Source organism: Chanos chanos, chromosome 9, assembly GCF_902362185.1.
Source record: "Chanos chanos chromosome 9, fChaCha1.1, whole genome shotgun sequence".
NCBI lineage: Eukaryota > Metazoa > Chordata > Actinopteri > Gonorynchiformes > Chanidae > Chanos > Chanos chanos.
Genome location: NC_044503.1, coordinates 15,680,957 through 15,695,956, shown reverse-complemented (window position 1 = coordinate 15,695,956; position 15,000 = coordinate 15,680,957). Strand labels below are relative to the sequence as shown.

The window sequence follows — 15,000 nt, the reverse complement described above, 5'->3', positions numbered from 1 at the left end:
CATGCTTCACAAGGCAAACACTCAATGTGAAACTTGTCAACTAATTATGACCAAACTCGTCATTGTACCTCAATGGCTGAATTGAACCTAGTCATTCTAGTGTAGGCTTGAAAGTTGTTGCCTTGGAAACAACACTTAAGTGGTCTAATGGTTTCGGTATCATGTGGATCATTCCCAGTGAGTTTGCTGAAAACTAAATTTGAATGTTTGCTGATGTCATTTTCCAATCAGATGTCACGAATTTCCACAACGAAACCGTACCCTCTAATCCTAAAAGTCTTGAATGTTTTATATTACTTTGTCGGTGGGACTACATGCCGGTCTCAGATTGTGAGATTACACTGGAGGTGGATTATGTTTGAAACCAGCCTATAAATGTTGAGGGTTACTGCTTCGTGTCAGGGATATGTTGCATTTATTAATGATGAGTTTCTTAAGACACTTTAAAGCTAACATGTGGAAGAGTCTTGGTTTAGTTTAGTTGCAGCATGCTAGGGCATATTTTATGCTTTGAGTGTAAAGGAGCGTGACCTTTCCTCATCCTCATGACCTCAGTTTACCCAGGGTTCAGCGCGGGACATGATGGGTCGCATTCGTGAACTGGAAATGGCTCTGAGAGAGAGCAGGAGTACTTCCGCTCACAGAGAGGCATTATGGGTACAGGAGGAGCAGGCACGAAATGCCGCACAAAGACAGGTACACACACACACACACACACACACACACATACACACACACACACGTGCATGTATGCATACGCACACACGCACTCACATGCATGGCATATACATACAAACATGCACGTGCACACACTCGCACACACCTGCACACACGCACACACACACACACACAAACACACACTCACTCACTCACCCATATCCCTTATATAAACGTGAAGATGCACTTTTCCATTCCTGAGAAACTGAGTTTTCTGTCATAAGCCCTGTCTCTCCTGTACCCTCTGTGCCTCCAGCTTTAACAGGTCTCTAGTGACATAACTGACTTTGTGAAAATCTAGAGTATTCTCAGTCAGACAGAGAGCAATTCTTTAACTTAACAGCCAGAACTCCAGTTTTGCCTTACTTTACTCCAGCTTAAACCATAACTCTATTCAGTAATGCAGAACATTCAGGAGTATGCAGTCAAAGTAAGAGGAGGTGAATATACTTGGTTGTAAACAGGGAATGCTTTCGTGAGGGAAGTTTAGTGCACTCTTGGTAATAGGCTGGGAAACAGTGCTCCCCTCTGTGGTGAGATCTGGTACTGCAGATTACTCAATCTGAGGTAAAGCTGTCTGACTCCTTTCCTTCCTTCCACAGCGATAACACGTCTTTCTTTGGTTTTGTAGGTGAATATCAGCGTGGCATCATTTCCTCTCTCTTTGTTCTTCTCTCAGCATGTCTCTCAGCATGTCTTCTTTCCTTTTCATTCCCCTCAGCTTTTCCAGAAATTCTCTCTTCCTCTTCTGCAGGTGTCTTTCCCTTCCCAGCCTGAGTCAATATCACTCTGAAATACTGCCACTGCTGTGTGTATGCACCATGTCTCTCTCTTATCGTTTTCTCTCTCTCTCTCTCTCTCTCTCACACACACACACACACACACACACACACACACACACACACACACACAGAAGAGAGAACAGAATGATCTCTGTTAATATCCATTGTATATGTCTGGGAAAATGTGTGTGAGTGTGTTTGTGTGTGTGTGTGTGTGTGTGTGTGTGTGTGCGTGTGTGTATGTGTGCATGTGTGTGCATGTGTATATGTGTGTGTGTACGTGTGTGTGGTTCACTTCAGAGATAGTAAGTGTGTGCGTGTGTGTGTGTGTCTGTGTGTGTTTGTGTGTGTGTGAATGGGATTCAGGGTGTGAGCACTAATTCAGATAAAATGTTTGCAGGGTGGTGATGGATTTAAGGTTGCATCACTGTGTGCACAGTTGGTCCTGTGTCTGGCTGCATTCTTGTGTGTGTGTGTGTGTGTGTGTGATGTCATTACTGGTACAATCATTCTGGTTTCACATCAGATGCCACTGCTGTGTCAGACATGTTTGGACTAGCCAGGCCACCGTATAAGGAGTTTCTTCTCTGCTTTCATTTGGGTATGAATCAGGTTTCCACTCCTGTCCACAGTTTCCACTCATAAAAAAAGAAGAGCAGATGAACTGAAGTGACCTTACGATCATACACACGCACGCACACACACACACACACACACACACACACACACAGAGTCCTACTGTAAGTGCATTCTTTTTCTGTCATTTACACAAACTGGCCATCAGACAGATCTTCTCTTTTGAATTCTTCTCTTTCTCTCTCTCCCTCGCTCTCCCTGTACACAAGCACAGTTTCTCTGTCTGAGCAGACAGTTAGGGTTCAAGAATATGATTCTTGGCAGGATTAAATAAATGAAGGACATAGAGACATGCTCTGTATGTATGTGTGTGTGTGTGTGTGTGTGTGTGTGTGTGTGTGTGCATGGGTGTGTTTGTTTGACAGAGAGAGAAAGAGAGAGAGAGAGACTGAGAGACTGAGAGATTTACATTTCTCCAGCCTTTACTGGTACAATTAAATCAATATGCTAAATTACAAATTGACATTTGTGTTAAACTGAAGAACATAAATATACATAGGAAACCCAACCATAGGTCAGGATTATGGCTAACAAAATTAAAAACCAGGACCTCTTTATGCACACATGAAACTTTTCTTGGCCCAAATTTCAGTAAATGTAAACACATGCACACACACACACACAGAGGGAGAGAGAGAGAGAGGGAGAGAATCTCAGGAGAATGTTGATTGAGTATGATCATGCATTTCTTATGAATGTAGAATGGAATGTGAATATTCTTTAGAGTGAATGTTGGTTAACAGACTTATCCAGGCTTAATGCTTTCTCCACAGTGTTTCTGTCTCTCTCTCTCTCTCTCTCTCTCTCTCTCTCACACACACACACACACACACACACACAAAATCTCTATTACTCTCTCTCTCGCTCTCTCTCTCTCTTTCTCTCTCTCTCTCTCTCTCATGCTCTCCCTCTGTACCTGCACACTAGAAGTGACCTATCACACCAAGTCACTGGGTACAAACAGAGAACGAGACGGCAGTGAGAAGTTTTCAGTGAGCTTGGATATATAAGTTGTGATTAAAAATGGGAATATTTAAAAGAAAAAGAAAGAAAAAAAACCAAAATGAAGGACTACACCATTCCGATTTGCAGGCCAACCATAACTCTGCACTGTTTTCTTGTTCAGTTAGGAGAGTGGAGTAGACCAGAGCAGAGAGTTGACTAAACTGCTCTGTAAAGTTTAGACCAGTGACGTTGCCTGGTCCTCTGTAAGCCAATACATTGCCTTGTTTATTGTTCAGCAATATCTAAACTAATGTCAAAGACCTTATAACTCTAGTTCAACAAATGAATGACTCAAAGACAAACAGTGTATCTTGGCACAGCGTTGAGACAAAACTTTAAGAGCAATTTTTAAAGGGAGGGGGAGTAGGGGGTCAGAAGAGGAACATTTATTAGAAACTATATTCTTCTCTCTGTTCACTGTAATTGTGTGTTTCTTCTTCTTTAAAAAAATAAGTAAATGAATAAAAATAGTCACATATTGATAGCCTGGTAGAGTTTGAGGTTAGCCTGTTGCTGTGGGAATTTGTTTAAAAGCCACGTGGTTTCTGTGGTTACACTAAGGAAATGATGTCCTTTGACCAAAAAAAAATATATATATATAGTGCCTTTCAAAACTCAGTATTATTATTATTATTATTATTATTATTATTATTATTTTCACTTTTATTTTATTTATTTTTTTCAATTTCAGGGTTTTAGTGTGTGTGTGTGGGGGTGGGGGGGGGGGGGGGTGGGGGGGGGGTTGTAATGATCAATTCCACTGTAGCCACCCAACAAGAGCTGGGTACTGCCTACTTCAAGCCTCTCAGTCTTTTTTCTTTTTTTTTCAGTCTTTTCATTTTCCTTTTCATTCTCTCTCCCCCACCTTTTTTCTGTCACAGTAATCAGTCTCATGATGTATAATGCTCTCTTCAAATCAGCTTGTTGGATAAAAAAAGGAGAAAAGAAGAAAAACGGGTTAGAGACTTTGCACCATGGCTCTACCTTCCTCTCCTCTCTCTCTGTCTCTCTCCCTCACTCTCTCTTTTTTTTATTTTGGGGGCCAGGGGACGTTTGAACCGCACCTCTGAACCAAGAGAAACGCCGATGCGATCGGACAGGAGGGCTTTAGCTCTGCCCACCCCTGGGCCAATAGGCTGCAAGTGTCGGGTGGCGGATTAGACTGCGTCTCTGAGAGAACTCTTAAAGTCCGCTCACATTAGCACACACAGGCTAATGCACTAAGCTGATTAACTGACTCTCATTTGACTAAAGCACATTGTATTCATAATTAATGATGTGCTTTTGAACCAAGGTGTGTGTGTGTGTGTGTGTGTGTGTGTGTCTGGACCAAAGGGGCAGAAAGGTTAGTGAGTTGGATTTGTTTGTGAAGGAGCAAATCTTGATGTGGTATCAGGTTGAAAGAGAGATCTGTGTGTGTATTTCTGACAGATTGTTAAAGGCATTCATGCTCTCTTTAGCTCTCTAACCTTGAGGTCTCTGTCCACACGTTTTTGTGTCCAAACCGTTTCTCCAACCTGACCCAGTGTGGTCTCACACACATGTGTGCAGTGGGTTGACTCTGCTTTTCCTGGCCAGACACAACTCTGTTAATACTATGATCTGGTTCAACTTTATCCCCTCATCCTTCTGTGTGAAGAAAAGAGATCTAAAAACACACTCACCCACCCACCTACACACACACACACACACACACACACACAATGTGTAGAGTGTAGGGTTAGGTGAGTCTGACTGTAAGAGTCTTTAATAGAGAGATGCTCTGATGATTTGGGTAGATGACTTATGAGATACCGGATGATTCTAAAGTGTTCCTGTCAGCCTCAGACCATCAGTTTTCTCTTAATGCAGTTTCTTCTTTCTTTTACTGGACCCTTTTCTCTCTCTCTTCATCACCTCACAGTCACATTATCCTTTCTCTCTCTCTCTCTCTCTCTCTCTCTCTCTCTCTCTCTCTCTCTCTCTCTCTCCCAATTTTTCTCTCTCTATCATCTCTCATGCCCTCTTTCACCTCTTTTCTCTCTCTTATCTTTCACCCTTTCTGTCCAACCTTTCTCTTCAGCCTTTCTCTGTTTCTCTGTTTCTCTCTCTCTCTCTCTCTCTCTCTCTCTCTCTCTCTCTCTCTCTCATTTCTCAGCCCCCTCCTTTCTCTCTTTTTCCTCCTACACGTGTTACAATATGTTTGAAGGGCATGTTTTTTTGCCTCTCAACATATGTGAGGTGCTTTTTTTGCGAATGGCGTTTTGAAAATGTGTGAACGATTTGCCTTCTGCGTAAAAATGGGGCCCACATCTTTTTTTTTGAACCACATGTTGTCTTTCTGTGTGCTTACCCTCTCATGTCCACTGCTTCTCCGTGTTACTGGGGACCGTGAGAGATGACACTGAAGGAGGAGAAAAGTAGATGTATATACATGCTTAATAAATGTCTACATAACAAACAGGGTAAGAAAATCTGAATAAAACAGTTAATACAAAATTCAATATAAAGTTGTATTATCATGTTGTGCTAATGCTTCTCAGCAAACGCGTGATAATTCAGCAAATTCTACACTTTGTAATGATGGTATTTAAATGCAAAAAGACATGGGGGCCACATGCGCCTAAGCTGCCCGTTACATGTGTCATGACTCGGCTCAAAAGAGGAGACCAAAAGGAGGGCAGACCACACATAGATCAAATTAAGGACAAAGCTAATTTAGTATAAAAGGGAAAAACACCCATAATTTAACGATTAGACTGGTAGTCAGCAGTATCAGTGGCATGGGCAAGGTATGGATGTGTGGTAGAGAAGTGTGAGGGTGTTGTGATGCAGCAACCAAAATCCAAAGGAAACAAATGCTGGTGGCCTGAGGAAGAGAGAAAGAGAAAAGGGGAAAAAAACGTCAATTCCCTTTATGCTTTCATACACCTTGGGATCAGAACTCCCAGGTGCCCGGCATCAACCAGGACGGCCCTCCCACTCTGACACCCAACCTGCAAACACGCAACAAAATACAGGGCGAAGGCCGTCACACATGGAAGTAAAGAAAATTTGGATTAAACATTTTTTTTTGCCTCTTAAATCAGGCAAGTGTCAATTATGTAAGTCCTGTCCAAAAAAAAGAAAGGTTTTCATTAACACTTAACTCAGACCAAAGTACTCAGTGCTGCCGGAGAGTGTATTTTCATATGGGGCTTTTGTTGCGTGAGGTGTGCGTGGGTGGGAAAACACACTGCCTTAGCTTAAGTTCACCACAAATTTGTACATTTCCCCAAAAGAAACAAAATAGTTTCAAACCCAACTATTATTTGGTTCAGATTGATGAAAAAAGTGCTTGGAGCTGATCTGCGAGTGTGCCTTGACCTCAGTGGTGTGAAGCTGCGCTTTTAGTTTGGCAAGCTGCGTCCGCCTTAATAAACGGTGATAAATCGATGCTCTTGAGTGTGTAATATCATGATACCGAGACGCCGGTGGAAAACAAATAAGAATAATGTCGAATTGCTGAAATTCTATCATCTATTTCAGCGAAATTCTAACGTGGATTTAGGCCACAAATGTTAAGACAAACACTCCTTTGGAAGAAAATGTAATGAAACCGTATTTGCATTTGCCAATTTTTGGATTGCGTTTTGTTGGAACGTTTTGCGATGTCATTTTATACCGTGAAGGTTAAGCACATACTAACCAAAAATACTTTTATCACTGCAAATGATTAATCAGATTTGGGGGAAAAAGAGACTAATTCAGGACAAAATGCAAGATTTCAATATTTTTGATGTTCTTCATTTCTTTCGTTCTTTGTTTGGACCAAAATCTGAATGACGGTGTTCTAAATTCACATCCATATATTCTCACAGAATCATAATGCACATTCAAAGCCCTAACTCACTTCAAATGGCAGCTTGTAGAGGTAAAGGAGTTTGGTTAAGACTCTGAACCTAGCATCTCCATTCCAGTGTACCCCCAGGTTTGTCCAGAGGTGTGTGACTTGGGGCACAGTAACTTAGGGCAGTCTGTAAGGAAATGCAACCTTGTCTCTGGTGTTTTCTGGTTGCAGTGGGAAAACAGCCATGTCTGTCTGTCTCTCTATGGCCATGTCTGTCTGTCTCAGTGTCCAGATCACTCTGTGTCTCTATAGTCAGGTCTGTCTGTTTCAGTGTCCAGGTCTGTCTGTCTCTCTATAGTCAGGTCTGTCTGTCTCAGTGTCCAGGTCTGTCTGTCTTTATGGACAGGTCTGTCTGACTCTTCAACAAGGTCTGTCTTTTTCTCTGTAGCCAGGTCTGTCTGTCTCTCTTTAGCCAGGTCTGTCTGTCTCTCTATGGCCAGGTCTGTCTGTCTCTCTATGGCCAGGTCTGTCTGTCTCTTTAACCAGGTCTGTCTGTCTCTCTATAGAGAGTCTAATAGTCTGACATACCGTCCTGTCATTTTAAGACCAGAGTTCTCTGATTTTTACTCAGATTTCTCATTTGCGTTGATATTTTGTTGCTTCTTTCCAATGTGAGATACATTTGTCTTTTTCTCTGGCGATAATTTGGTTGGATCTAATTTTCTGGGTGAAAAGAGTCTCTCTCTCTCTCTCTCTCTCTCTCTCTCTCTCTCTCTCTCTCTCTCTCTCTCTCTCAGCTGGAAGAATTAATGGCAGCTCTGGAGAAGACGAGACAGGAGTTAGATGTGACAAAGCAACGTCTAACCTCTACCCAGAATTCTCTGGCTGAGCGAGACAGTCACCTGACCAACTTGAGACAAGAACGGCGGAAACAGTTAGAGGAGATCCTTGAAATGAAGTGAGTCCTGTCGAGTCCTTATCTTTGTCCTGTCTTTGTTTCTTTTGCTTGTCTCTCTGTCTCTGCCCATCTGTCTGTCTGTCCGTCTCTCTCTCTCTCTCTCTCTCTCTCCCTCCCTCTCCTGGTTTCTGACTCCTGCTGAGTGGTGAAGCTATGCTGTTCTGAATTTTGAATAGTCAGCTCAGGTGGAAAATGTTCAGCCTTCTGTTTGGCAGAGATGTGAGGTTATATTGAGTGTGTGTTACAGACTGTCTGTCATTTCCCTGCCCTGTTAGCCTCCTCAGCTTACTCCACAGTCAGGTGTTTAACAAACAGGCTTCTACACTCTCTCTATCTCTCTCTATACAGGCAGATGCAGGCACACACACACACACGCGCGCGTGCGCGCGCTCTCTCTCTCTCTCTCTCTCTCTCTCTCTTTCTCTCTCTCTCTCCACGCGCGGACACAGACACACGCCACACACACAGTCTAGGATTAGAGTAAAGGAAACAGGACACTTCAGTGATTTCAGAGTGTGGACTGTTTCACTTTCATATACACTCGTATCCTATGTTAAGAGATGTTCTCCAGAGAAAACACATGCACACACACACACGCGCGCGCGCACGCTGCACTCTATCACACACTCACTCACAGACACACACAGTTCTTTAAACATTCACGTTTGTGTTTCACCAACAGGAAATTAGAACAGATAGAGTGACGGTTTTGATCCGATGCACTGTCTTATCCAATATCATACATTTATATCAGAGTGGACTCGCAAACACACACTTTTATTTTTAAAAAAAATGACTGTAGATATTTATTTATTTGCTTCCATCAGTATTTAGCATACAGAATCTGCCATTAGAATCCGCCACTGTCAGTTGCATGGTTACCTGTTGTTTTGTAATGTAATTGTAACTTACAAACCAATTTATAGAATATTGAATGCATCATATCAAAATGATTTAGCCGCAGTCGTTTTCTCTGCACCAATCACTAGATACATTTCTCTGTAAAGACGCGTATATTCCTTCCTCTCTGTCTTACCTCTCTTTCCAACACCTGGTCTTCATTTCTGCATCATCTGTGGTGGATTTTTCACACATCCACACTGATATCTCTATAGCTGAGTGACATACAGGAGACATGGCGGGCGGGGCTGATGATGAACAGACCTTATTCCTGCTGTAAATGTCTCTGCTCTACAGTCAGGCTTGGCAAACCTTTCTCCATCAGGAGTTTAATGGAACTGTTTGTTTTTTTTCGGGACTAATGATGATTCTGACTACAACACAATACCATGCTTGTGTTTAAAGTGTGAGCATGTAGAAGAGCAACCTTCTACTTTATGTTATGTCTTAAAAAGCAAGCAAACAAACATGAGGACATGTGTGTGTGTGTGTGTGTGTGTGTGTGTGTGTGTGTGTGTGTGTGTGTGTGTGTGTGTGTGTGTGAATTTCTGTGCATGCATGCGTGTGTGATTGAGTAGGTCAACACTTGTTTGCCCATGCATGTGCGTGTATGTAAATGCAAAGTTTAAATTCACTAACACGTGTACATAGTGAAAGGTCTAGAGGACGTGGAGTTTTTTTCTGGGGCTGCGTAGCGTGGGGTATTTTATTTTTTTGTTTGTTTGAGATGACCTTTTACTGATAGGTGTGTCTGTGAGCTGACACAATACCTACTTCTTGTTTCAGTTTAGCTTAACACACAGTAGTTCAAGCACAATGCTTGTGTACAGAGAGTATATGTCTCTACATGTAGGTATGTGGGAGTGTGTGTGCGTGCATGGTAGATAAATGCTACCACACTTAGTTCATGTTCAAATTGGATACAGACACACACACACACACACACACACACACAAACACACACACACACACACACACACACACAAAACATACACCGATACAAACATATACACGCAAGCACTGAAACACACAAACACACACAAACCTCGTATGCTAGATTCTGTGAGTCTCCCATTATAGCAAAGGAATAGCAGCCTAACCCTGACCAAAAAACCCTGTCACACTCCCAGTTTTACCAAAAAGAACATCTTTTATGGAAAAACACCTGTGCACTTTTCTTTTGGTTTTTGTGAGTGGTGACTATGATTTTGATCCCAGTTTGAGAATGCATCCCCAGTAGAGTAGTATGCTTTTAGTAAAATGTCCTTCTGAGTTAGCGAAAACAAGTACACAGACATACACACACACACACATGTTTGTATTTATATCTTAGTGGGGAGTTCCCACTGACTCCCAATTTACCGTAACTAAAGAACAATAACCTAACCCTACCCCTAACCCTAACCTTAAACCTAACCAAAGAAATGTTTTGACAGTTTGTTTTCCCAGTAGCAACAATATTTTTAAGAAAAAAACCTTAAACACACATTTAATGTCGTGAGGTCCATCAAATGTCCCCATTAAACCACCACTTCTCAGATGTTTATATCATCTTGGGGATGTTTGGTCCACACAAAAAACTCACAAAAACATGGTACACACACTCAAATACACACACACATACACACACAAATACATACACACACAGACACACATGCAGGTGCGCACACACACACACACACACACACACACACACACACACACACACACACACACAAATACATGAGAGGCTCTATCACTCTTTTTTAGAGTGTCATAAGCATGTTCCGGAAACGTCCGGATTGGGTTGCCTGGTCTACTCACTCGTAATTAGACACGTGGGACATTTTAGCTTCGGGGTCAAAGTTCATGCAAGGGTCATTTCTCACACTGTGACACCCCATTGGTCTTCCTGGCAGTTCTGTGGTGCTGCATGGGTCTCAGCAGGGCAGGCAGACTCAACATGGCTCATTAAGAGAGAACACGCTGGAAAAAAAACCCTCCTCCAAAGACCCTTACTCCATCAATTCACACCTGTCAGTAGTCATTCAGCTTGTTTCACAGCCAAACACGACCTTGAACATGCCTGCCTTACCCTCTTTCTCTCTCTTCTCTCTTCTGAAAATGTTGATATTGTTATTGATGTGCTTTGTTGTTGTGCTGATATTGTTGTTGGTGGTGGCGTTTTGTTTTTCACTATTTTCTCTACTTAAAGAACTAGACTGACTCCATTTGTTCTAAAGTAACACATAACAAGATATGCTCAGCCGTCAGTATCCTCTGATCGCCAGAGTCAAACCAGAATGTAAAGCTGAGCATACCAAAGAACATGAGAGAGAGAGAGAGAGAGAGAGAGAGAGATCTCCAAATTTTCAGCACCATTACCCAGTTCGACACAGAAACCTTCTCAGAGTCTTAATTCAGACAGACAAGCAATTTCCATGGAAGTGGATTCAGCTGGAGCAGCCAAGTCGGCCCCGCGTACGCAGCTGTCACTTCCACCGTCTTCTCTCCTCCTCGCCCGCTCCTTCCCTCCGTCTTTCTCTCCTCCTCTTTCTCCTCCGTGCTCTCCCAGGTCTGCTCCCTTTCCCCCGATCTCTGAGGGACTAAAGAGTTTTCAGTTGGTGGATTAAGGTGTAGATTTGCGAGAGACGGGGTCACGGATTGGGGCGAGAGTTGGAATCCTGGAGTTAATCTTTCCACTGCACCTCTTGAGTGATGACTCCTAAGGAGGGTACAGATTACTACACATGAGAGGTGAAAAGGGCCAGTGGGCTGCCAAAGCACAGAACACAGAATGAAAATGAAGAAGCAGAAGAAGTAGGAGAAAACATGAGGGCTTTTTTTTTTCTCTTCTTGGTTGGTTCCATTTTTAATAGGCCTAGCCAAATAGCACACACACAAACACACACACACACACACACTCACGCACCATGTTCCAGTTCTTGGAGACGTCTCCACCCATCTACTGGACATACACAAATATAAAACAAATACATCCATCCTGTCTCTCTCTCTGTCTGTCTTTCTCTCTCTCTGTTTATGCATTAGAGTGTACTGTGGTAAGGGAGCAGATTTGATTGATTGATTGAGCGTTTGGCTCAGATTCTCTGAAAGACAATATTCAACCTGGAGTGGTTGCCAAGTCATCGTTACTATGGTTACATGGAGCTCACATAGGTCTGGCGAAAAAGCATGTTTCCATCATTTCTGTTCATTCAATCATTTCCATGGTAGCAGCTATGTTTTTCATCCACATATGTAATATTGTACCATTCTTCAGACACCATGGCATTCACATGTCCCACGCACACACACACACACACACACACACACACATGCACACACATTTTTTTTGTTGAAAATGAGTGAGTGGTATTCTAGTAGATTTATTTTGTCTGTGTGGACGTCTTGGCTTTGAGGTTTCTCTTTTGCTTAAGGACACAGCATCAGAGCGGCAGCATTGGACCAGAGGGCACACACTCAGTCCGAGGCCTAGGGGATCCAAGAGAATCCCAAATTCTCTTTTTCTTACACATTGTCCTCAGGTTTGCCATGAGATAAACAGTAAAGTGCTTGCTGTGGAGTTTAAAAACGAGGCTTGTTTTGTTTACAGTGGTCACCTAGCGACTGTTGACATGATGATAACAGTGAAGATTTATTTGTGTTCCATCACTGACCAGACAACCCCACTGCTCATCGCAGGCTTTGTGAGTTTGTAAATATTTCTCAAGATTTTTGGGACCTAAAAACCAAAGAACCTTCTCAGGTCTAAGTTTAGTTCAGCTTTAACTTTGGTTCTAACCTTAGCCACACTCTGACTGTGACTCAGCTCTGCTCTTTTCCTTGACTCTGAGTGTGTGTTTGTGTGTGTGTGTGTGTGTGTGTGTGTTTGTTTCTCCATTGACAGATATGGGGTACATTTTCTCCAGTCAAATTCTGGTCAGTTCTAAAAGCTGACAGCTGTCGTTAGCTCTGCAGCTGGAGAAACAGGTTTGTCTGTTTGACACTTGAAAGTTGATGAGTCACTGAGTCATGTACTGATGGCTCTGCACAAACATCACGGTCATCTCTCCCTCAGCCTCATCCTTCCTGACCTTCTACAGCTTTTTTCTTCCCTTTCTTCCCTTTCTGTTTTTTTTTCAGTAGCTTTAGCAAGTCGCTGTAGCCAAGAAACGCCTTAGGGTCAGGGTGAGGCTCTGTATGTGTGTGTGAAGTGGGAGGAATAGGCCTCAGGTTATGTGTGTGTGTGTGTGTGTGTGTATTGAGGAGGGCCTGGTATGGATCACACCTACCTAATGATGACCATCAGAGGAAATGACCAGAGAGGAAGTGACTTTCTGCACTCCCCTAATTACACACACACACACATACACACACAGAGAGAGAGAGAGAAAGAGAGAGAGAGAGAGCCTGTACTTACAGCTGCCAAATAAATCTCTTGCTAATTGATCAGGCTGCTTTTTCAGCTGTAAAGTGTCAGTGCTGACCGTGTGTGCGTGTGTATGTGCATGCGTGTGTGTGAGTGAGTGTGTGTGTGTGTGTGTGTGTGTGTGCGCGTGTGTGTACATGTGTAAGTGAGTAAAGTGTGTGTGTTTCTGTGTGAGTGTGTTGTGACTGTTTTTACTGTTTTTGAGGTTAAACATTGTGATTTATGTGACACTCAAAGTTCAGAGGGTTGGCAGGTTGAATGAGTGCGTGTGTATCTGCATTTGTGTGTGTGTGTGTGTGTGTGTGTGAGAGAGAGAGAGAGAGAGGGAGAGAGGTGTGTTCGGTCAGGTTTTTTGATGGCCACTGTGGTGTGTTTACAGAGACAGATTGTTTGAACTTTAGTGTGTGTTTCTGTGACTGAGTTCAGCCGGCATGTCTGGGAAAGCGTGGTCATGTGTTTTAGCGACCAGCTCCTTTGTTTAGTGTTTATTTGTGTGTGTGTGTGTGTGTGTGTGTATGTGTGTGTGTATGTGTGTGTGTGTGTACTAGACAGAGAAGGGAGTGCAGTGGTGGCTTGATGGTTATAAACCACTAAAGACTGAACTCTGTTACCTTTAGTATGACCAAACCCTGAAAAACAAAGGAACAGGCCTTTCACACACACATACACACAGAGTGAGAGAGAGAGAGAGAGAGAGAGAGAGAGAGAGAGAGAGAGAGATATAACTGTTCTGTGACCGCTGAAAAGGTCGTCACAGACAGACCTGGTTACCCAGAGTGGAAAGGCTCTGCTCTCTCCACTCAGACAGCGAGGTAAAAAGCACAGTCATTTCCTGATCGAAGGTCAAGGGGTCACGGCAAGTTGCGTGTGTGTGTGTGTGTGTGTGTGTATGTATGTGGAAGGTCATAGGGTCACAACAGGTTGCATGCAAGTGAGTGTGTTGTGTGTTTTATGTGTAGTATGTTGCGTGTTTGTGTGTGTAAAGGTTACGCTGTGAAATGTGGGCGTGTCAACTTCAGTCAATTAGCTGTCTTCTTATGGTCCAATAAGGACATGTGTTCAGACAAGCTCAGAGACACAAAGGTCTCAGCACCCCAACACACACGCACGCACACACACAGGCTCACACCCTGTGTTACCATATGTGCTCAGTGCTTTTCAGCTGTCTCACTTCATTGCCTTCCTTCATCCTCCAAGGACAAACAGGTTTTCCTTTGAGCGAGGTCAGGGATTGGTCAAAGCTAATCTAGATCTGCACTTCTTTACTCTGCTGGAGGTGTATGGGGTGAATAGACATGTTTTCAGCACTGGGGCTGTTTGTGTAGTACGATTCAGTCGAGCTGTTTTCTCCGATAATTATCGCTCAGCTACATGCTCCTAGCAAGCAAAGGCCTCATTAGCCTGGGATAGCTTAGCTATTGGTTGTCTTTGTTTCCCTTCTTTCTCTCTCTCTCTCTCTCCCTTTTGATCGAACCCAGACACGTGTAATTAAGAACAATAGCTTAACAAACCACTTCCCAGCAGTAGGGGAAACTAGAACTAGGGGAGCCCTTGGCGGTCACAAACAACATGTTTGTTTGATCTCGTCGAGTTGGCGTCAAAGCCTTAGTGTCACTAATTACAATTATATAATGCCAAACCTATTAGTCTCTCCCCCCTTCAAACAGCAGGAGATGCAAAGACAGAGGAAAAGATGCCTGATAATGAAACAATCTGGCATAAAGCAATTGATAACTGATGTTTACTAAAGGGGACATTTGTACAAACATTTAATTAGCCATGC

General features: G+C 43.0%; 1 protein-coding gene across 1 annotated transcript in view; it reads left to right on the top strand.

The window, feature by feature from the left end:
- LOC115820826 (ERC protein 2) overlaps positions 1-15,000 on the top strand; it is a 151,751-nt gene that overhangs the window by 94,603 nt on the left and 42,148 nt on the right. The window contains exons 13-14 of the mRNA XM_030784513.1: positions 565-696; positions 7,746-7,906. Coding sequence (XP_030640373.1) covers positions 565-696; positions 7,746-7,906 — 293 coding nt within the window. The remainder of the gene's footprint in view (positions 1-564; positions 697-7,745; positions 7,907-15,000) is intronic.